At 34.8% G+C, this 23,402-nt stretch overlaps 1 protein-coding gene and 2 long non-coding RNA genes across 6 annotated transcripts; all 3 read left to right on the forward strand.

Annotated features, from left to right (window-relative positions):
* Positions 1–6,700: 6,700 nt before the first annotated feature.
* LOC114282675 (zinc-finger homeodomain protein 11-like) lies at positions 6,701–15,943 on the forward strand. The gene is made up of 2 exons (XM_082896908.1): positions 6,701–6,789; positions 15,268–15,943. The coding sequence occupies exons 1-2, from the start codon at positions 6,701–6,703 to the stop codon at positions 15,941–15,943; spliced, it is 765 nt and encodes a 254-aa protein (XP_082753034.1).
* A 352-nt stretch (positions 15,944–16,295) lies between these two features.
* On the forward strand, positions 16,296–17,664 carry LOC145804156 (uncharacterized). Of its 4 annotated transcripts, none has more exons than XR_014345782.1 (4): positions 16,296–16,428; positions 16,515–16,918; positions 17,005–17,166; positions 17,573–17,664. It is a non-coding gene; the product is annotated as an uncharacterized LOC145804156 (long non-coding RNA). The 4 variants fall into 4 exon arrangements; XR_014345783.1 differs by having other exon boundaries at positions 16,297–16,428; positions 16,515–16,613; XR_014345780.1 differs by lacking the exon at positions 17,573–17,664 and having other exon boundaries at positions 16,515–16,613; positions 17,005–17,340.
* A 149-nt stretch (positions 17,665–17,813) lies between these two features.
* On the forward strand, positions 17,814–19,098 carry LOC114305510 (uncharacterized). Its single transcript, XR_014345784.1, has 2 exons — positions 17,814–17,928; positions 18,658–19,098. It is a non-coding gene; the product is annotated as an uncharacterized LOC114305510 (long non-coding RNA).
* The last annotated feature ends 4,304 nt before the right edge of the window (positions 19,099–23,402 follow it).

Consider the following 23,402-nt stretch of genomic DNA (forward strand, 5'->3'; position numbering starts at 1 on the left):
CAATAACAACTCCAATGGCACACCATTGGAAATATTTATATTGTTACCCATATAGATAAAGATTATATATTATGTATCCTTTATAAAATTATAATAGTGACCCTCCTTAAATTATGTAAAACGTTTTGCTTTTTTAAACTTTTAAAAATTCTCTATTTTATTATTTTGATTATTCTTGTACACTTTAATTGATAGATCAAGACAAGAATTGAATCAATTGATAATTCATTTCTTATTATGGAATTTGTTTAGTTGCTTATTTCTCCTCCTATGGGGGCACTTTTTTTGAGTTGATAGGATTGAACTTATTGATTATTTTATTAATAAAATTCAGTTATTGATTGCGAATTTATAAGTCACGTCAATGTAAATCTCAAGATAATTGTAATAAAAATAAAAAATAAAAATGTATAACTGTAATAATATCTCATTGTTACTTGTTATGGGAGAAAAGAAAAAAAAAATCAATGTCGTGATTAATATGTGTCCCTCTTGAATTTCTGACTCCGCCACTAGTTTTACGCATGGTTGAGGGATCTGGTCCAAAGGTTACAACATGGATGCCAACGCATTTGAGCAATTCAGGACAACAAATTTTCAAGCTACCCAATAAAACTGTATAATTTTTATCACATTTATATATATATATATATATATATATTTTTTTTTTTTTCTGACATCCACCATTGTTAAGCTAGTTTTTCATATTTTAACGACAGGAAAAGTCAATCCCACCATTTGTCTAATTATTGGTTGGCCAATCTCTTCAAAAGTCGAGCTTCCCTCACAAGTTTACATTTGAATATGAGAAAGTTTGCATCAATTACCGGTCTTTTTGATGTGAATTATTTATTTTGCTAAATTATTTATATATGTTATTTATAAATTAAAAAAAAATAGATTGATCTAATAATCTTAATATTTTATTTTATTATATTTATTTTTAAAAAATAAATAATTTTATTTTTTAAAATATACCTGTTGTATATTTTTTTAAAGACAAATGTGATAAAATAAAAATATTACGATTATCGAATGGACTTAATTTTTTTCGTTGATGATATACACTAAAGATCCAACAAAATAAACGATTTAGACAGAGCTGACTTTGGCCCAAAGCAGGCAAAACCGCTACTTTGGCCCCCTGAAAATTGAATAAAAAAAAAAGGTCTCAATTGTTTTGTAGCTATTATACTAGTCCACACAAAAAAATAAAAATTCACCTTGAATTTGAAAAGTCCCAATAAAGTTTGATAAAAATTCAAAACAAATAGTTGGTTGATATAGTGAATTATTTAAGACAAATGGATGATTATAGCGATCACGGATTTACCCTTGTTGTATAGTGATCCGGACATGTGTCCGTGGATGTTGGTAGTTGATCATCATCTTGTTTACATCCTTTCTTACCTTGTATTTGAGTTATAGGATGTGTTGGGCAGGTTTGTTACAGGTTGGTTGAGTTTAGAAACCAAAACTAGTTGCCCAGATTTTGGCCTGTCCGCTCGAGCGGGGGTTTTGACGCTCGAGCGGGGAATACACCCATCCAGTATTTCCTGTGCAGTGTTGGCCGCTCGAGCGGGGCTTCGAGAGCTCGAGCGGGGACCTGTTGTGTCGAGATGCTGGGAGAGTGCATCCGGCGCTCGAGCGGGAGTTTGGCCGCTCGAACGGGAGTCTGTGAGTGCCGCTCGAGCGGGGGTTTGGGCGCTCGAGCGGGGCGACTGGGTTTAAGTTCCGAGTTTTGACTTTTCAAATCACTTTTTCACTTTCTCTTCTCTCTCCTACTTTTCCAAAAACACCATTGTTGAGCCTCTCACTCTAGAACTCTACCTTCTCTCTAGGTTTTGATCTAGTAGGAGTGATTTGTTCATCTTTGGCCTTTACAAAAAAGTTGTTGATCGTCGAGGGCTACTTTTTAATCTGAAAATTTCGGGATTTGGAGCACGTTGGGTTTTTGTCATCTTCTCCCTTGGGGCTCCGGATTTGAGGTAGGGATATCCTACTCCTCTCTATGGATTTTGTCTTTAAATTTTAGTATTTTGAGATGTTGGGGTTGGTTTGGTAATTTTGTGAAAGTTTGGGGCTTTTGTGTTATTTTACAAAAGTTGGGGTTTTATTTCTAATAAACCTAGATGCATGTTTGGCATAGAGAAATGGAATACATGTTGAATCATTGATGAAAATGGGACCTAAGGGTTGTAATGTTAATTATGGAAAATGACCTAATTACATTGTTTGATTAATTGGGATAATTAATTGTGAGAAATGAGAAAATGAAATGGAATTGTTGAGATTGGGAATGCATGGGGTTAAAGGGTGTAGTTGAATTATTTATCACTCACCGAAATGAAATGTTGATTGAATATCCATTTGTGCATTTATTTTCTATTTAGAAATAACTGCTTTGGGCTATCGGTGGAGGATAGTCGTGATTGTTGTAGACAATGCATGATGATTAGGCAAACGAAAACTAATCAATGGAACGTGTCATGGAATTTGACGGTTGATAGAATACATTAACTGTATGTATTGAATGATGGTATATAGAACCAATGTGTTTGTATACGTTATGTGTAGAGGAGGAGATGGGGGATGTACTCCGCGGTTTAGGGGGAGATGGGGGATGTACCTCTAAACCGGATAGTATTGGGAGAAGATAGAGGATGAACTCCGTAGATACAGCTCATATGCTTGTCTAGAGAAGTGAAGATAGAGCTCATATGCTTATCTTGGTGAAGTGTAGATACAGCTTATATGCTTATCTGTGAATGTGGGATATAGTTGTTATACATATCTGTTGAGAATGTGAATATAGCTTATATGCTTATCTGTGAATGTGGGATATAGTTTTTATACATATCTGTTGAGATGATGATAGAGCTAATATGCTTATCTGTTGAAAAAGGGAAAATGAAAAGTAACTTGGACTCATAAGTCGTATGACATAAAATGTGATTTATGTGGATGTATCAGTGTTGGCCATCTATCAATTGCTAATCTTTTAGTCATTGTTCATGGTTGGTTTAGTGTATTTCTACTGGGCTGTGGCTCACCCTATATGGGAATATCATTTTCAGGTGCAGGTAGTATGCCACCTCCAAGGACATAGCTTGGGAGGCTAGATGCGAGCAGATTTTTACTGTTTAGTTTCTTTTGATGTATTACGTGTATATTCAAGCCAAGGGCTTAATGTGTAGATGAGTTAGCACTCTTTTGTTGTAACCAAGTGTTAACTTGGAAAGCTGTAAGCCCGTAGGGCATTTTGCTTTTGTTGTTAACTTGTAATACTTTTGTAATGAAACTCTGATGAATAGAAGAATGTGGATATTTCGTTTGTCAATGAATGTTTTATTTGTTGGGTTTAATGTTATTATTTCGAGGGCGTTACAATGATTGTTTTTATTGGCAAAAACTGTTGGTTGATAGGGTGAATTATTTTAAATTACTGGATGATTGTTTCTCGAATATATAGATTGGGTATAGAATACGATTAATTACACCAGTTACATTTGTTTCTGGAAAAAGAAACTTTTTAAATTTAAAATTGATTGAATTTTATCTCGGTCAACTATGTCACAAGAAAGATTAAATGTATTAGAAATTCAATCAATGAAAAATGATTAGTTAATAAGTTAAATTATGTAAGTTTGATTAGTAATTTTGTAGTTAAAAATATGTCAAGGGTGATGTTTAAGTACAGTTTGTTCACTCTTTATTTTTAGCAAGAATTATATAAATTTTTTTATTTATTGTAAAAAAAAATTTATACATTTAAATAAATTTTAATAATTATATGTATGATCAAAATTTAAATACATATCTTTTGATCACCAATTTTTTTTAGAGAAAATTGGTGATAAATCCAATTTAGAGTATGTCTAAGGCATTAGGTCCAAGAGATTTTTTTTTTTTATTATTGATGAGAGGTTCACACTTTGTGATATAATTTGGTGAGAAGTCCTGAAGAATATTTTGTTTCCAATTTTACCCTTTGACTTTTTTAATTATTTGACTTTTCGTTGACTATCTGTTCAAATTTATATCTATCTGTTCAAAAATTTTCTATTTGTTCAAAACTTTTGTCTATCTGTTCAAATTTATATCTACCTGTTTAAATTTTTTGACTATATATTCAATTTTCTCCCCCTAAATTATGTTTATCTGTTCAATTTTATATCTAGCTATTCAAATTTTGTGAGTATCTATTCAAGGTGATTTGAATTTTAATTCATTATTACTCTAATTTAATTGCGGAATTGATGAACAATATTGGTGTTGATTCGTATATAATTTTATAAAAGAGCTATTTTAGAATTAGAAATTAAAAGCTTAAGTGGCTCAAGAATGTGAAATTGACGAATTGAATTATTTTAATTTCGAATATCGAACTATATGAGAGTTTAATTAAATATCCGATTCAGTTTAGTAAAATTGAGATTTTATTAATTGGGTCCGAATTGGAGTTGATTAAGTTATGAAGATTGGGAATTAAGATTATTATGAATGAAATTTATTTATGAGGTGTTCAATTAAATATGTAATTTATTGACGGAAATTTTGAGTTTGATCTGAAATTGAAGGCCTTACAGGTGTAAGAAATCAAAATTGATGATGGAAATGTGTCTAATTTAATAGTTGGATCCTTTTGGGAATTTTATTAAAAAACTGATTCAGATTGATAAATTTAATTAGGATTGATTGGGCCTTAATTGAAGTCAATTAGATTAATTAAATTATGTGAGATTTTTTTGATTAATCAAGATTAATTAAGACTAAGTGGTGATTAAATTATGTTAATGTGTAATTGGTGTGCCAAACCAATCTTAATCAATTAATAAAAAAAAATATAATTAAATAAATAAAAAAGAATGAACGTCAGAGAGATTTCTAGAACTTGAGGAGAATGAACTCAACTATATGTAATATATTGGAAGCTTTTATATTGGAAGCTTTTCATTTGTTTGCTTGGCTTCGAGAACCATACGGCAGAGAGAGAAATTGAGAGAGATAGTGCCGATAGAGAGAGAGGGAACTCAAACTATTGTGTTGGGAATGGAATACAAGAAAGGAAGTAATGAGAGAAAGGAAAAGCTCAAGAATTTAATCCAATTAAAGATTAAGGTATGAAATTTATGTATTATTTTTGTAGAATTCTTGTATTACACTTGAAATTAATGATGAGTTTGAGTTCAATTTCATGTAATTTGGAAGAAATTAAAAAACAAAGATGAAGAGATTAAGTAGTTAGATTTATGGTTATGGAAATTAATTATTTTGAGTTTGATATTGTGATCTTGCATGAAATTAAGCCTCATTGTTATATGCATGAGTAAATTCTACAAGTTTAATACTCTAATTATGCATGCATAATGGATTTTGAAGAATTTGAACTAATTCAATCTCATATTTTGAAGAGAAAAAAGAAAAGCTTTAGAAAAATCAAATTTATAGAAATTTGGAATTAATCCTAAAGTAAGACAAAGTTTTGATTTTATTATGGAATTTGTTTGATCCATGCATATAATTGAAATCAAAAGTTTTATTCAGTTTAAACACAGCTTGGAACATCTATGATCATAAATTAAGTTTTTGGTAAAAAATTGAGTTAATTTGAAATGCTAAGAAATTGATTTTGTAATTCATTATTTAAGTTTGATTTTTGTTATTAATAAGGAAATTAGATTCCATTTTAACATACATTATGAAATTTTCAAGAGTTTCGAAAGTTTAATTCATGTTTTAAATTTTGTGGTTTAATATAAAGGAAATGAATTAAATCTAAATTTGGACCGATTTGGGAAAAATTACAATTTATACTAGAAATAAAAATTAGTTTGATTTTGATTTGAATTTCATATATGCAAATATTTCTTTAAAGGGCTTTATAGCTCTAATTTTATGTTTTATAACACAAAAGAAGAAAAATGTTGAAATTACTATATTTATGAAATTATTGGTTTTAATCTTAATAATCAAAGAGATTTTTGTATTAGAAATTGAAAAATTAGTCATGGGTTCATCTTTATTAATAAAATTACATGTTTAAATTGGTTCATGCAAGAGTCTAAGTTTTGAAAATGTGTTTGGAAATTATTTTTGTTGGTTTTCAAAAACACAGAAAATTTGCAAACCGCTCGAGCGGAAAAGTCACCGCTCGAGCGAACATTGAGGCCGTCTAGTACTTTTACAGAGCTTTGCAAACCGCTTGAGCAACCAAAGATACGCTCGAGCAAAGACCCTATTTTTAGCAATTTTTGACTAACTCTTCTAAATGCCTACTTGCATCCTCATGACATTCTAAGTATTCTTAGGCATCAATTGGACTTACATAGTCATGGAATAAACTAGAAACACAAAAGGAGAGTTGAATTAAAATGAAATGAATATTGAATAGTGCTTTCATTGTATCTTTGCTATGTGATTTGTATAGGTGGACGTCTGAAGCCTTATATCGACTTAACCCATTGTGAGTAATAACTTTATAAAAATATGTTCAAGTTATATTTATTTTTGAAAATGTTATTGTTATCGAAATTGATATATGATTGATTGAATGGTTTATTGAAGTACTACTTGTTACTAATGAATGAAGTTCATTTTTGAAAGTACATTCGTGGCATCTTTTAGTGAGGCCCTCGCCTGGGGGATATAATATCAGGGTCCATTATTTAATAGGCCCTTTCCCGGGGGAAACAATACCATGGCCCAATGGATAATTGAAACACAGAGATCTCTACTGTTAGACCTTAATGGTCACATTGGATATGATATATTGATTGACTCATTGTGGTCCCATTGATTGACCCCTGAGGTCCCATTGTTATTGATATATTGTTACTATATTAGATGCACCACATAAATTGTCATTGAATGAGTATTGCTATTGATATAATGTCACGCCCCAACTTTTTAATTACTCGAAAGCATTACCAAAAGCCTGTAATTTAGGGCCATTTTTTATTTTATTTTTTTAAACAAATATCCATTACCCTTGAGTAATAGAAACATAATAATACATGTTCTCTCTCAAAGAATACAATAATAACAATGATACATGCCAGCAGCTACAAATAATGATTACAAATATCAATACACCACATTTACTCCATTCATATCCACAACGAAATTACATAAACAGACTTATGGACTTCTTAACTCTTCAACTATGAACCCAAAGTCTTTTCCCGTAAAAGAAATAAAACAACAAGGGGTGAGCACTAATGCCCAGTAGGAATCTCATAGTTTTGAATCAATAACTAACACACAGATAAAAATGATCATGTATGCAGGGTGATACCATATAGTAGGGTGACATTTTATAATTTCAAAATATCATAAATAAGGTACCTTTTTATCAAAAAAATTGTCTAAATGCTTTAAAGAAAAACCTTCAGCCATTAAATTTATCCCTTAACCTTAGGAAACCATAGATCCTTGTGAAACAAACATGTTTAAGAAACAACATCATTTAAAAATTATTAACTAATTCCCAAAATATTTCTCATTTAATTTTCATTTTTAATATTCATCTTTTTCTTTCATTCTTCCTTTCTACTCCTTATATTTATTTAGAACTCCATAACTTCAAGTTCAAGTTCAAGTTCCCTCTTTGGTTTACTAACAATGCTCCTATACTCAATTCACACCACTGTTTACACTCTCAAATTTCATTTCAAGATAACACAAGATTAATTAAACCCCCTTTCAATTCAGTTCCTCATTTATTTACAGAACAACACTCATAAGTTACTTTTATTGTCATAACTAATTCATTATGTTCAACATCACCAATCCATAATCCCCTTACCCATTTTTGGATTCCATTCCTTACAAATAATGACTATGTACATTTCCTCTTTATACCAAATTACACATCAATTTGCAATTTCACAGATTCATCACAAGTCACAAATAACATCATCAACTCAACACACTTCTCAACACACATCTCAACACAATCCACCTTTTGCCGACTTACTACAGCGGGATAGCGGGCACCCAATCCATAACACTTTCCACCTTTTGCCGGCTATTATACGGTGGGAAGTGAACTCCCAAAAATCATTTTTTTCAACTTTTTAAAACCATCCCCCACATTTGCTAGCGATTATATGGCAGGACGTGGGCACTCCAAACATTTTTGAAAACCATCAATTTTTCCACTTTTGTCGGCTATCATACGGCAGGACTGTGCGGACACCCAAAAATCATTTTTCCACTTTTGTTGGCTACTATACGGCAGGACTATGTGGACACCCAAAAATCATTTTTCCCACATTCATCCAGCAATAAGCCTAGACAGGGCAATTGGGCACTGTAGACCGCCCGAACTCCACTCAGCGCGAGGGCGCGATTCGTAGTTCTTAGCTACTACAGTTCGGACTCCTGCCACGGTTCTGAATCTAATCTCACAAAGTGCAATGTAAGACTAATAAATCACCAAAGAGTCCAAATCCGACAAATTGTTTTGGAAAATCGATTTTAATCAAAAAGCGCCAAGCATGGACTACTTTGCCAGATTTCAGAGTCGCTACCTAAATATTTTATTTTGGAAAATTTAGGAAACCTTGACTCGTGCCTAAGGCCACGTGTCCGTCATCACCAAAGTTGTCTCGACTCGGGAACTTGGGTGCGAGAGGGGAAGGTCCTGAAATGAGCACCCCCGCTCGCCCGATCAAAGGATCGGCCTCTACTAAACATGATATGTTATTTTGAAAACACATGTGCTCTTTTCGGTTTATTAGCTAACCTTACTATGTGATGCGCACAGCAAACAAGTATAGACTCAATCACGCGGATTGGAGCAAAACAACTCATGTTTGTCTTTTGAAAATGGTTTGAAGTTGCTACTCGCAAGTAGGCTAAGACGCAGATTTGCCACCCTCAAGTGGGCTTAGAAAAACATGATTTTGCCACTTCAAGTGGGCTTAAAAACTCACAATCATCGAGTTATTCCAATTCAGGCAATCAAACCTTCACCCACAGGCATTTATGCAATTAAAGAACTTAAGCAAATAGCCTCATGGCAAGAATGCTATCATGGTAGTCACGCTATCATGGCAGTCACTTACACACATGCAAGGATGCTAAAGCGTAAACACTCACAGTGTACTCCGAGCCAAAAAAGAAGCTAGTTAATAATCATGCATGATCCTAGCTATGTTAAGACGCCTAATGCAACGCATGCAAAAATGCAACTAAAATAGGCTCGGCTATCTAGAATGGCATATGAATGCAACACTTGATAACATGCTCTGAAACACGTATTCAAGAAAGTGTATTGAAATACAATGCAGTTTGAATGATGCGCCGAGCCCGGTGCATGCAAGACAAATGAATGATGCACGCATGCAAAGCATAAGTATGCTAATTGAAACATGTCCTAAAACTAACCATCGAAAGCTGGTAAATAAAAGGGAGAAAGATGTGGGGTTGGAAAACATTCACACACACACGTACACTTATTACAACAGTTGTGCCCTCTCGACGGAGGGTCCGAATAAATTAACTAACTAGCTACGCTAAGCTAATTAACTAATCTAATTAAACTAATTATTACAAAATGAACCAATTAATTAAACGCATTAACTAATTAATTACAACACTTTTACAAATAAAATAACAGTTTATTCTAAGTTAACAAAAGCACTGAAATGGCCTCGTGACGAGGGATGCATGCATGCTCGGTCGGCTTCGCTCGGATATCCACTACCGTGCCTCATGATGCCTCTGTTTGCACTCTTTTGTACTTCTAAAAATTGTTCCAATTTCCAAGATGCTTCTGATCCACCTTAGGAACATACTGAGGGGTGGTCGGCCAAGAGGAATGGCCATCGGCCAAGAGGGGTGGCCATCAGCTAAAATTGATAGTCGATCGGCAGTCTTGGTGGCCAGTCGGCAGCTTTGATGGCCAGTTGGCCACCGCTTCCTGCAATTTCTCCTTTTGCTGCAACAGAGCATAAACAGAGGCATGGCAGTGTATTTACAAGGAAATGTGTGTGCCACTACACTCCTTATCATGTCTCAAGCTCAAAGGAGTGTAGTGCTCAGCTCTCGAGCCACCAATCATGCATCTCAATGCATGATGGCCAAAGAGGCCCAATTGCACAAGTCAATGTCAATGAATGCACACAAATAACACATAAGGGCCTCCACCTCTATCATGCTTGATCAAGAGGGTCGGCGACCAAGAAATGCAACACGTTTCATCACTTTGAGTACGAAACGTGTCATATTCCTTGTGTTTGGATTAACATCCATCCCAAACACATGCAACACAAATAAGATGATCAACCTATCAATGCAAATGTGGCATGCACAAGATTCCATCATGCAAGCAAAGCATGCATAGCATATTCGGAGGCCAAGAACAACAAAACTAGTAAAGAGCATCTCATAAGAGTCATGCAATACCAAGTTTAAATGGCTAAGCCAACTATGGACAGACCAAAACCATGCCAAAACAGAGGCCAAAACATGCTAAAAAGGGAGCCCAAAAGCTTATGCAAGCATGCATACACATTGGCTCACAAACAAGGCATAAGGGCACAACTCTTAAACACAATGAAAGAGTGATAAATATGAGAGTGTGGCAAAGATATAAGCTCTGAAATACCATGCCAAATGATGCCAAGGCATGCAAACCTTCAAGCCAAGCATGCAAAATGCCTCAAAACTTAAAGCTAGTCAAGGCTATTGCACTACAAGCATCATACGACCAAGGAGACTCAAAATAGAGCTAAAGCATGCCAAAATATGAACAAAATCTTGCTAGGCTAAAGAGACAAGTATGCAAGGCGAGCTAGCAAGGATTACACTACAAGTGTATAAAGCATGCAAGAGGTGAGTCCACCAACCAAAAACAGAGCTATGGCATGTCAAAACAACACCAAAAATGTGCTGGAATGGAGCCAATGCATGCTAAAATAATAGGCTACAACATCAAGCATGTTAAGCTAATAAGCATGATTTGCACTACAAGTACAAAATGCAAGCAAGAAGTGACCAAACCAGCCAAAATCAGAGTTATATCATGGCAAAAAACTCACAAAAACATGCTCAAACTAAGCCTTAAGATGATAGAAATACATGCTCATTTAATAGGCCAACAAGACAAACAAGCAAGACAAAAAGAAAGGGGACCACCCTCTCCTATTTGGGACCTCAAAATAGGGTTTTTACCACTGAAAATCCTCTAGATTTCAGTGGTTAGAAGGCCACAAAAAGTTTTTTTGAAAGGCCTTGAAAGATAGCTCAAAAGGCTTTACAAAGGAGCAAAAAGGGAGAACAACCCCCTAGCCAAACAAGGCACAAAGCAACACTTTTAGGACTGAAAAACAGAAGAAAAATAGAGGTTTTTTTAGTTCAACACCACCCCAAAAGCAGACCCAAAGTAGTTGAAAACTATGGCAAAACAATAGTGCACAAAGAGCTTAAAAGGGACAAGGGGTTACCTTTGAAGCACAGCAGCAAATCAGCCTCTTTTCTGAGCCAAATGACCTTCCAACAGCCCCAAAATAAGTTCCAAAGGACCTCATCCCAATGATATGCAACTTTGATGAAGGATGCCTAGGCAAACTAGAAGTATTTCTCTACTTCTATGCACTTCTATGCACAAAAGGGCAAGGGAGAGAGGCTCTAGAGAGAGAGGCAGAGGTTTTGCCCTGGAAATTTTGTAGAGAGAGAGGGAGCTTAGTGAGAGAAGCTCTCAAACTTGTTAAAAAATGTTCTTCTCCCTTGAATATGAGATATAGCTTCATATATAGCAAAAAGGGAGCTTTTGGTCGAAAATATCTGAGCTAGGACAGCTGGCACAAGCTGGAAACAGCTGGAGGAGAAATATCTTCAAAAAATATGAATTTGGGTCATTCTTGGCCGTCCGGCCATCTTTGGTGCCGATCTGCTACTTGTGATGGCCGACCGGCCACTTCCATGGCCGACTGTGCACATTTGTGGCCGACTGCAAATTCTGCTCTGCAAGTCCAATTTCAAATTGGCATAACTCCTTTATATGGACTCCTTTGCAGGTCATTCTAGTGTGCAATGGTAGAAAATTTACATCAAAATTACAACTGTGCAAAAAGTTATGCCTCTTTTAGTGAAGGCTACTCAGTTTTGGTCCAACCGGAATGATGCCCAACTTCAACCAATCATATCTCCCCCATCCGAACTCGTCTTTAGGAGATTCTTGAGTGAAAAATGAAGCCCCGGAAGTCTTCTTTCCAACAGTGGTGGCCTCATAGCTTAAATCCAAGTGTATAGACAGATAGGCCTGATTTAGAGAGGACCACTTGACTCTCTCTTAACGATTCATGCCCAACTCCTTTCCTAACTGGATTTCTTCCCTCTTTTCCTTTTTTCTTCAACACCAAACCCCTAAACAAGGTGTTTTGAAAGATTTTTCAAAGATTTCATCTCTCTTTCATTCATTTCCACTTTGTCCTTGCTCGGTTTACCGAAAAGCGCAACATTTAACAAAATGCAAGCCTCGGAACATCGTAGGAACTTTGTTTCAAAAATATTTTGAAAGAGAGGGTTTTAAGGTCTAAAATCTTTAGTCAAAATGGTTTTGGTCCAAAATGGGGTGTGAGGTTTGGATTTGACACTCTCCTCTTGCCGAAGAAATCGAACCTTGGCATAGCATAACCTGCATAACTTTCACCACTAAGTAAACCATCAGTAGCACCCAAGTCTTAAGGGCGGTCAAAAATGGGGTGTCTACAGGCACCTTTAATTCAAAACCACCCCCACATTTGCCGGCTATTATACGGCAGGACGTAAGCCCCAAAAACCTTTTTCAACTCCCCGCATGGGTACTAACACAACACCACCCAACACAACTCAACCCAACTTGACACAACCCAACACAACTCAACTCAACTCAACACGACTCATCAAAACCCAACACAACTCAACATGATTCAACACAATTCAACATAATCAACACAATTCATTTCAACACCACTAAATGTAATTCAGCATAATTCAATGTGAACTCTTAAATCTCCATTTCATCATTTCATCCCAACATTACAAGAAAAGTGGGCTTATGAGACGGAACTTTTTGCGACGGCACATTCGCTGTCTCAAAAAATGTGACTTTTTAAGATGGCACAACTTGTCGTCGCCAAAAAATGTGACTTTTTGAGACAGCACAACTTGCCGTTGCAAAAAATAGAGTATTTGCGACGGCAAAAATTGTTGTCGCAAAAAAAAAAAAAGAGTATTTGCGATGGCAGAGATTGCTATCGCAAAAAAATAGAGTTTTTGCGACGGTACCAGCTACAGTCGCAAAAAAAAAGGAGTTTTTTGCGATTGTAATACATACCGTTGCAAAAAAAATTAAAATATATATATATATATATATTGTGGCTTTGAGACGGCTTCATATATATATAGTCATAAAATGGTTTAAATAAATGCAACAGTATTTTTCTGTTACAAAAAAAAAATAAAAAAATAAAAACGACGTCGTCTTACTCTTTTGAACATTTCTCTTCTCACCCATTTTTTCATCTTTCTATCTCTCTTCTCTTTCTCTTTCTCTTTCTCTTTCTCTTTCTCTCTCTCACTCATAACTCTTCTCTGTCTGTCTCTGTCTCTCTTTCTCTATGTGTCTCTGTCTCTCTTCTCTCTCTCTCTCTCTCTCACTCATCACTCTTCTTTGTCTGTCTGTCTCTTTCTTTCTCTCTATGTCTCTGTCTCTGTCTCTCTTCTCTTTCTTTCTCTCACTCATCACTCTTCTCTGTCTGTCTGTCTCTCTCTCTCTCTCTGTGTCTCTCGTCCATCTTTCTTCTCTTTATCTCTCTCATCTTTCTTCTCTCTCTCTTCTTTTTATCTCTCTTGCTCATCTCTCTCTGTCTCTCTCTCGTTTATCTCTTTTCGCTCTTTTTTTCTCTTTCTCTCTCTCTCTCTCTTTGTCTATATCTTTTCATTAATTTTTTTTATCTTCCTCTCTCTCTTCTCTTTCTCTCTTTCACTCATCACTCTTCTCTCTCTGTCTCTTTTCTGTCTCTCACTCTCTATCTCTCTCTCTCTCTCTCTCTCTCTCTCTCTCTCTCTCTCTCTCCCATTGTGTTTGCGTTGCTCACTCTCTCCTTTCCGTCTTCTCTATTTGCTGAGCTCCCTCTCGATTTATCGATCCACTACAAGAAAATATACTTTTAACAACCACTTTGTCTCTCTTTCGCTCATCACTCTGTCCATGTCTCTCCCTTTCTCTCTCTCTCTCCTCTCTCTACTCTATCTGTCTCTCACTCATCTCTCTCTCTCACCACCCATCTCCTCTACCACCTTCACCACTACTGCAAACGCCATTCCACCACCACCACTACTTCCACTGTCGCCACATCACCTCTACGACTACCATTACTACTACCATCACCACCACTCCACTACTACCACTACTACTACCATTACCTCTCATTCACCCCTGCCACTCCATCTACACGACCACTACCACAATTTCACCGCTAATCTCTTTCGCCATCACCGCCACCACCACCATCATCTCTTATCTACCACATTCACCACTACTGTCGCTCTCTTTCCTCTACCACAAAAAATTAGTTCATGATTTTTAGTAACCAAAAAAAATAGGCTGCAGAAAAATATTTTTCATTGACCACAGAAAATTAACTTTTATTTTAGTGGAAAATATTTTTCATTAAAATATTACCCCTACTTCTACCAAATAAAAAATAATAATAATAATTTTGTTCATTAAAATAAAAATGAAACAAATAAATTTTCAATCTTAGTAACTAAAAAAAATGAAATTTTTTTTAAAAAATTCATTAACTACAAAAAAAAAATTATTTTAACAAAAAATAAAGTTTTTTAGCGACAACAAACCCCATCACAAAAAAATAAATAAAAAAAAGAGTTAAACGGCATTGTTTGTTGTTTAAATTTCATTTGTGACCACAAACAAAAAAAGATTTGATTTTTTTTTATCCACCCCCCCCTCTCCCTCTTTTTTTTTTTTCATTCCCGCTTTTTTTTTCCATTTCCCCCCCGGGGCCCAAAACCAAAAATCCCTGATCTCTTAGCGTGTGTTTGGAAAGGCAACTTCAGGCTAAATTAGCCATGTCCCGACAAAAAAGGCTAATGTAGCCACATGGAGACAAAACAGAAATCACGGGCAAGTTCATACCCTTATTGGGGTAAATTTACCAAAATACCCTCACTGTTTTGAGCAAAACCCTAACCCTAATTCTAATCAGCTGTTACATTCTGTTGATGTTTCATCCATGGACACTGCCACAGCCGCCCCCACAACCACCGGCATCGCCATCGCCACCTGAATGGCCCACCACCACCACCGCCGCCACCTGCGGTGGCTGCTTACAAGGAATGTCTCAAGAACCACGCTGCCTCCCTAGGCAGCCACGCTGTCGACGGCTGCGGCGAGTTCATGCCCTCCCCCACCTCCATCTCCACCGACCCCACCTCGCTAAAATGCGCCGCCTGCGGCTGCCACCGCAATTTCCACCGCCGCGAGCCGGAAGACCTACCACCACCCTTCACCGCCCAACACGTCATCGAGTACCAACCGCAGCACCGCCACCACCCTCCGGTGCTACCGCGCAGTCTAAATTCAGCATCTCCACCGCCGATCTCCTCCGCCTACTATCCATCAGCACCCCACATGCTCCTCGCTCTCAGTGCCGGGTTATCGGGGCAAGTACTGACGGAAAACAGACCGGTAAATTCATCCGGGACGAGTAACCCAAATGGGCGGAAGAGACATAGAACGAATTTCACGCAGGATCAGAAGGAGAGGATGCTGGAATTTGCGGAGAGAGTTGGGTGGAAGACGCAGAAGAAGGACGATGAAGTAATCACCGAGTACTGCAGCAATGTTGGAGTCGGCAGAGGCGTTTTCAAAGAATTAGAGAGAGAGAGAGAGAGAAACAACTTGAAGGGTAGTTTCGTCTTTTAACATGGAGACACCTCACCAAAAAGTCAAAAAACCAAAAAAGCCAAAAAACCCTTCCCAAACCAGGCTTTTTAGCCCCGGGCTAAAATAGCCAAAAAAGCCAAAAAGTCAACCCACTTCCCAAACGGAGGCTAAGAGGACTTTAAAACCCCAGTACAGTCTAAAGCTAGGGTTTCTGTCCATCTCTCTCTCTCTCTCTAGAAAATTGGGGACAATCGTCGAGCGCCATGGTTTGTTTCAAAGATAAAGCTTAAATCTTTGTTTTTTTGTTGTTTGTGTGTTTAATAATTGTATATTTCTAATATCGATCTCAATTGAACGTGTACTGATTTGATTGTTTTTTTTTGTTTGATAAATGATTTGTTAAGCGTCAAGGAGATTACATAGAGCTTCACATGAAAAGAAATGGCTATCGCCATGATCATTTTGAGCGCAAACGAAAGAAAGAGGCTCGTGAAGTCCACAAGCGATCTCAGATTGCTCAGAAGGTTCAGTTTCTTCACTTTTCTCATGTATGTATTTATGGAGTTTTGTGTGGAAGTTCTAATTTTGTGCTTCAATTTGAATTGAGCAGTCTTTGGGTATCAAGGGTAAGATGTTTGCTAAGAAACGCTATGCTGAGAAGGCCCAAATGAAGAAAACGTGAGTGTTTTTTTTTGTTGCTTTATCAAGGGTAAGATGTTTGACTCTGTTTTGCTTTATTTGATACCTTGATTTTATTTGGAATGTGGGTTTTTATTATATTGTTCTATTTCATATAAACAAACACAGTTTGCATCTTAACTCTTCTTTGCTGTCTTCCTTTCTGGTTTTTGTGCTTCCTTTCACCTTCTATCGAGTTCTCTCTCTCTCTCTCTCTCTCTCTATATATATATATATATATATAATTCTTCTTCATATGTGTTCTTTGTAAGAATTATATACCATTCATGAAGAAATCCTTGTGCTTGTGGAGACAGCCCAAGGTGGCTATGCAAAGTAGGACTCTGTTTTATTTTCTACAAATTATCTTTAAATTATTTTTCATGTGCTTTTATTAATCTGTTATTCTATCGCTTGTCTAGGTAGGAAGACTAGAAGATGCTAAAGAAGTTATCCGTAACCTTTGGGGGCCATCTGAAGTCAACAAAGCAATTGAAGAATTTCAGTCAGTCAATAGGAATGATGATTTGGAGAGCAGATGGCTGGAACTCATAGAGCAGCCACACTCTAGAGGTTGTATTAAGGTTGTTTTTAGTGTCCCATATGGACAGGCTTTGAACTTTTAATGGTAGTTAACATTGCTAGGCACCATTATTAGAATCACTTTATATAGTTATATATATATATATATATATTATAAATACACAATGTTTAAAATGAAATAAATATCAATATAATGATTTGTTTTTTTTTTTTAATTTCTTGATAGCGAGGCAAAAAAGACATTGTTTTGTTCATTATGAAAATAAAAACAAAAACAATTGAATCTCATTGAATCACAGTGAATCATTATGAATCACAGTGAATCATTATGAATCACAAATTGAATTGCACGATTCACTCATTTTCGATGAAACAACACAACTCCAATTGTTTTGGTTGAAACTTACATAGCCCATGGACTAACCCACAAAATCTGTCTTTTTGCAGGCAATATCGATGTTTCTAGTAGTCTATGCTATCAGCTCTCCAATAGATAAAGAGCTTGGTCACAACTTATCAATATTGGGAACTGTCCTGTATGTTTTCTTCACCATGTGGCATTTAAAAGTGTTTTTAAGATATAAATTATTAAATCAATTGAATTTAATTGTAGCATTCTCAGCTTACTCAGAGCAGCAAATCTATAGATGTGCTATATTATTGGATTCTATCTTTTACATGCTTTTAGGTACATATTTACCTTTGCCATTGGATCTAGCCCAGTAACTGGTATTATTATATCGGAGCTTAGTAGCAGCAGGATGCGTGGGAAGATCATGGGTTTCAGTTTCTCAGTTCATTGGGTATGTGTCACGAACATGTCCGATAATTAATGAGAAACTACTATTAATTGTGAAGGGTCGATAAAAAAAAAGTGAAAAGTAAAAAATTAAAAAGAAAGAAATGGGTGAAGTTCTAGAGAATCGTTGTTTCTGTCTCATGATTTAGCTTTGCATGTAGGTGTCACAATTTTGTAGACTTGCTCATAAGATATAAATGGACCGATTAGAATGATATATATATATATATATATAATTATCTTGTAAAGTAGAGAATTTTTTATTTAAAATTTATTTTAAAGAGTGGAAACTTATTTAACTTATTTATCAAATTACATTAAATGTGGTTACTGAACATGTTTTCAGAAAGCGTACTTAGTAAACAAATGCCTTCAAATTTCCTCGTTTTGAAGTTTGATTTAGAGTATAACCGTGATTGCTAACGACGCTTTTTATTAAAATGTTGTTAGCAATCATGTTTTCATCAGAGTTTGAACAAGTATGAAACAAAAAAGTGTGGTTACTAAACACGCTTCAAAAAAAAAAGTGTTTATTAATCACGCCTTAATATAATTTGAGAAGTTGAACAAGACTCGTTTTCTTAAAATAAAATTTATAATAAACATAATAATGGTAAGAAGCCATGTAAATGTATGTTTCTAGTACTTCAAGCATACCTATTTGATGATGCTTTTGGTGGACTATATTTGTAATTCAAACTGTAGTTTAGTTTGCAATTGTCATGTGACTCAGGTTTGTAATTTCTTGGTTGGTCTGTTCTTCCCTGAGCTTGTGGAGAGAATGCCTGTCAGAAATCTTGTAGTGCATATGGTTTTGATGATGACTAACAAAAAAAAATGTTGTATTTGATGCTATAGTAGTTAAATTTTTATGTTTTTTTGTAATTAACATTAACACATAATTATATTGTCATTAATTATTTTTATTTTTCAGATATTTCCCATATAGGAGTGTGCTTCTTGTAGACTGCATGCCTGTGGAGAATGTAGCTAACTTTTGTTTTTATTATCTACGAAGAATGATGAGAAAAATATTTAATTTTGGTTTATGTTATTTTGAATTATGAACAAAATCATGTATTTAAACATTATATATGTATTATGGAACATTATGTAGTGGGATAATTTTGTTGATATGTAACTATGAATGGAAGAATATTTTATTATGGAGAAATTGTTATTTTTATAGGAATTTTTATATTATTATGCAATTATTTATGGAGAAATTTTAATATTTTTAATAATTTTATCGCAGGATGTTTTTTTCTTTTTTGTGACGGCACTACACCGTCGCAAAAAATAGAAAATTTTAATATTTTTATTGATTTTGTTACAGGTTTTACTTTTTGTGACGGGACTAAACTGTTGCAAAAAATATAAATTTTATTATTTAAAATAGAAATTTTATTATTTTTTAATACTTTTTGTGACGGCAGTACACTATCGCAAAAATTGACATTTTTATATTTTTAATACTTTTTGCGACGGCACCACACCATCGCAAAAATAGTGTTCTTGCCGTTGCAAAAAAAAAGGCTATTAGCGACGGCATTTTTTGCCGTCTCAAATAACATTTTTAGCGACGGTAAAATAGTGTCGTCGCAAAAAGTCAAGAAATTTCAAACATTATTAGCGACTGCAAAGTGCCGTCACAAAAGGCAAAAATACCGTCGCAAAACATTAGCAACGGCACTGTGCCATTGCAAAAACTCTTTTGCAACGCCCCCAGTCGCGACCCCCCTCTTGTCGTCGCAAAAAGTCATTTGCCGTCGCAAAAAAAATTTTGCGACAACATTGGGAGTATTAGCGACGGCATTTTACCGTCGCAAAAAGCTGAAATTTTAGTAATGCAAGGCTCATGTCATCCATATCATTAACAAATCATTTTTCCCAAATTTCATTTCATATTATAGCATGATTTACAATATCCATAATAAAGGTTCATTTGTTAATTTGTAACATAATTTTCAAATACTACCAAAATTCAATTAAACTAGTATATATATAATTCAACCTCTCAATTTCATGATTCTACTTTCAATTTAGGCAAAATCATTAATTATCATCATGAGTCAACTTAGGATTTTCAAGAAAAATCAAGACTTTCAAGAAAAATTAAAACCTCTCACACCACTACTTTTTATTCCAATTTTCCCATTAATTATACACCTAAGGTTCATAATCCACAATCTTAACCCAACAATTGAACCCCAACACTTCAAACCCAAAACCTCCAAATCTCATGATGTAACACTATATGCTCAAAAATGTAGATTTTGTATTTATATAATCAAAATACCACAAATCTATCTGTTAATGCAAGTATTGAAGAAGAACTAGGACCCCTACCTCAAGAATCAAGCAAAAGAGCAAAGCTTTGATGAGATTCCTTCACAAATCCAAACTTCAATCGGTTGAAAAGTGAAATCTTCAGGCATTCTTCACTTTTTGGAAAGAGATCTTGCCCAAAACTTTGGGGGATGGAAGGTATTTGGGTCAAAAATCTAGGGTTTTTCGAACCTAGGACGAGGGAGAGGAAGAGGGAAGAGGAAAGTGCAAAGAATGATCTAGAAAACCACTTTTTAAGTTGCTGAATTCACGAAGTCCGCTCGAGCGTACCTGCTTTCAGCATAAATACTAAAACTTCAAATGGGCCTAACTCTCTCATCCAAACTCCGTTTTAGGTCGTTCTTGTGTCCAAATCGAAGCCCTAGAAACAAGATTTCCAATGGTTCTAGCCTCACACTGAAATCCAAAGTGTAGAAAAAGAAAAGGGCAAAAGAGTGATGGTTGCTCGTAGAAAAATTACCTGAGTCAAAGTTTTCGATCCAATCTTACTTTACCATTATGTTACCACTTCGATCAATGTCCCAAAATAAAATAAGGAGGCACCAAGCACAACAACAAAAATGACAAGAGCTATCCCTCTAGTCCTAGAAATTCAAACTCAACCAGGCAGACCAATCGAACGCCTAATCTTGCGCTTGAGCGCGCATACCAACAAAGCTCTCCGCTCGAGCAATCACTTTTACACTCGAGTGGAAATTCACAACTCTCAAAATTTCAGATAGACTACAAAAGTACTGGAAGCCTCACAAGTCCGCTTGAGCGTCAACTCCCCCGCTCGAGCAAAGGGAAAAAATTCTGAATCGTTACAACCTTCCCTCTTTAAGAAATTTCATCCCCGAAATTGCATCCGTTCTAACAAAAATAGCAACAACCTTATACTCGCCAATTCTAAACAACCCCTAGTCCAAAAATAAAGCATGAGAGCACCTATATATATCCACCAAACCTTAACAACTTCCAATTACACCTTACCTCAATTCTAAACCCAAAAGTACAAAGTGTCACAGATAACATGGATCATTGAGAATTGAATTGAAATCGGAATTGTATTGAAAATGCTATCGAACAATGGTTTTTATTATTGCAAAAGATTGATATGATGGCCAATCAAATTGTTTTGCCTATTGAAATGGATTGTTTCAGAAAATGAAATATATGTTTTGATAAGGGATTTGATATGGAAAATATTTTGTTATAAGTTTAATATAATATGGCAAATGCCTTATTTTGAAAATGATTTAAGATTCGTTTTGAAATTATAAGACAGGTTTTTGTATTATCGTTGAACTTCATTTATTTAACCTCTTTATTCTGTTATTACTCACTAGACTTTAGCTCACTATTTATATGTATATGTAGGTGAGCAAACTGAGCAACAATGATAGAGGAAGCCTCGGAGTCTACCCATGTCAGCCTTTTGAAGAACTTTCGAAATAGAGCAAGTTAGGCTCGAGTAGAGCCAATAAAATCAGCCCCTTAGCTTTGTTAGAGTTTTGTATTTTGCTAAGCCTTAAATGTATGTGTGTGAGATATAGAAGATTTGTATATGTATATAAATTGTTATTGTGTTTAAATGTTTTAATTATTTTAGTCATCATGTATGCATAAGCTCAATGTACATTATTATTTTTGTTTTGCTTCCGCTTTAGGCCCGAATATTATTTAAATATTTTGAAATTTTGTCTTTGAGGCTGAAGGTAATCTAAGATTACTAGCCGGTCATGACTCCAAACCAATAGGGCGGGTTGGGGTTGTAACAGTTACAGATAGGTAAGAAAATTGGTAAGAATCAGTAACTCCTTTCTAAGTGTAAGAAAATAGTCAAAATTATTTTTTCATGTTTTCGACATTATCTTTCTTCAACAATATGTACGAATGCAAACTTCTTTCCATAATCTTACCCTTTTTTTTATATTTAATAGTTTCTTCTCTATTCTCTTCCTTATCAATTCCTCTATTCTTTTGCTCCAGAAAACAGTGGCTAGTTATCACCATCGGTTTACTGAATGAAAGGTTTGGCATGTAGGCCCAAATTGGTTTCTAAGGATTTTTTTAGTATAGAGAAAGAAATGTTAAAGCTCAAATAATACAAAAATAGCCTAAATCATTTCCCAGAATTTGGCACAATTTTTCAATTTTCATGATTTTTAGAGGGTGTAAATGCAACATGATTTCTCAACATTTAACTAAAATGAAAAATATGAGACTAAACAACGAAATATTGCGCTTCCAAATGAATAGTTAAGAGTAAATTTAATAACCCTCCAAAAAGAATGATAGGTTCAAAATCTCACACGGGTTATAAAGTCTCTACATTAGTCATCAAGATTTCTAGTCTAAATTCAAAAATTAATCAAAGAATATTTAAGCGGCTATGTGCATATACAGATCATCCGAATATGAGACAAAAATTATTTTTAATCAAAAGATAGTATAATAAACTAAAATATAATTAAAATGTTATGGTAACAAAATTAACAATTAATCGCATGAGTTTTTTTATTATATATATATATATATATATATTTTTTTTTTTTTTAACAGAACACACACAACAAATTTTTTTTAAAAAAAAAAACACACAATAGCACACAAACAAAAACATTTTTTTTAAAACAAAAGAAAACCACACACAACGGCACACACAAAGAAAAATTGATGAATTTCTTCTTTTTTTTATTTTTAAACATGAACAACAGCAAACATTTTATTTTATTTTTTGAATTTTTTTTTTCAAAATATGACTGAAAGTAAAAATAAAAATAAAAATAAACACACAAAATAAAACACAAAACCCTTTCCCCCAACTTAAATGATATTGTCCTCAATGGCACATGTCACAAAGGACTGAGAAGAAAAACACAAATAAAAATAAAAAAATGGGTCTTTTATCATCGGATTCTAAGACGTTTTAGAGTTGCAAATTTTATCCTCTGTTAAGTAACCCGTCTTAGACCAAATTTCTTTGTTCTTACTCAGCGGTTCCCTTAAAAAGCGTACTTGACTATTTTACCCTGACATACAATACTGAAAACACACAAAATTATAAAATAATACAAAACAAAATAAACTGATCTATTTTACCTAGGTGTAGTAATTCCACTTTTTCCGTCTCTTATGATTTATGAG

This window comes from Camellia sinensis, chromosome 12, assembly GCF_055761805.1.
Source record: "Camellia sinensis isolate YWXY chromosome 12, ASM5576180v1, whole genome shotgun sequence".
Taxonomy (NCBI): Eukaryota; Viridiplantae; Streptophyta; class Magnoliopsida; order Ericales; family Theaceae; genus Camellia; species Camellia sinensis.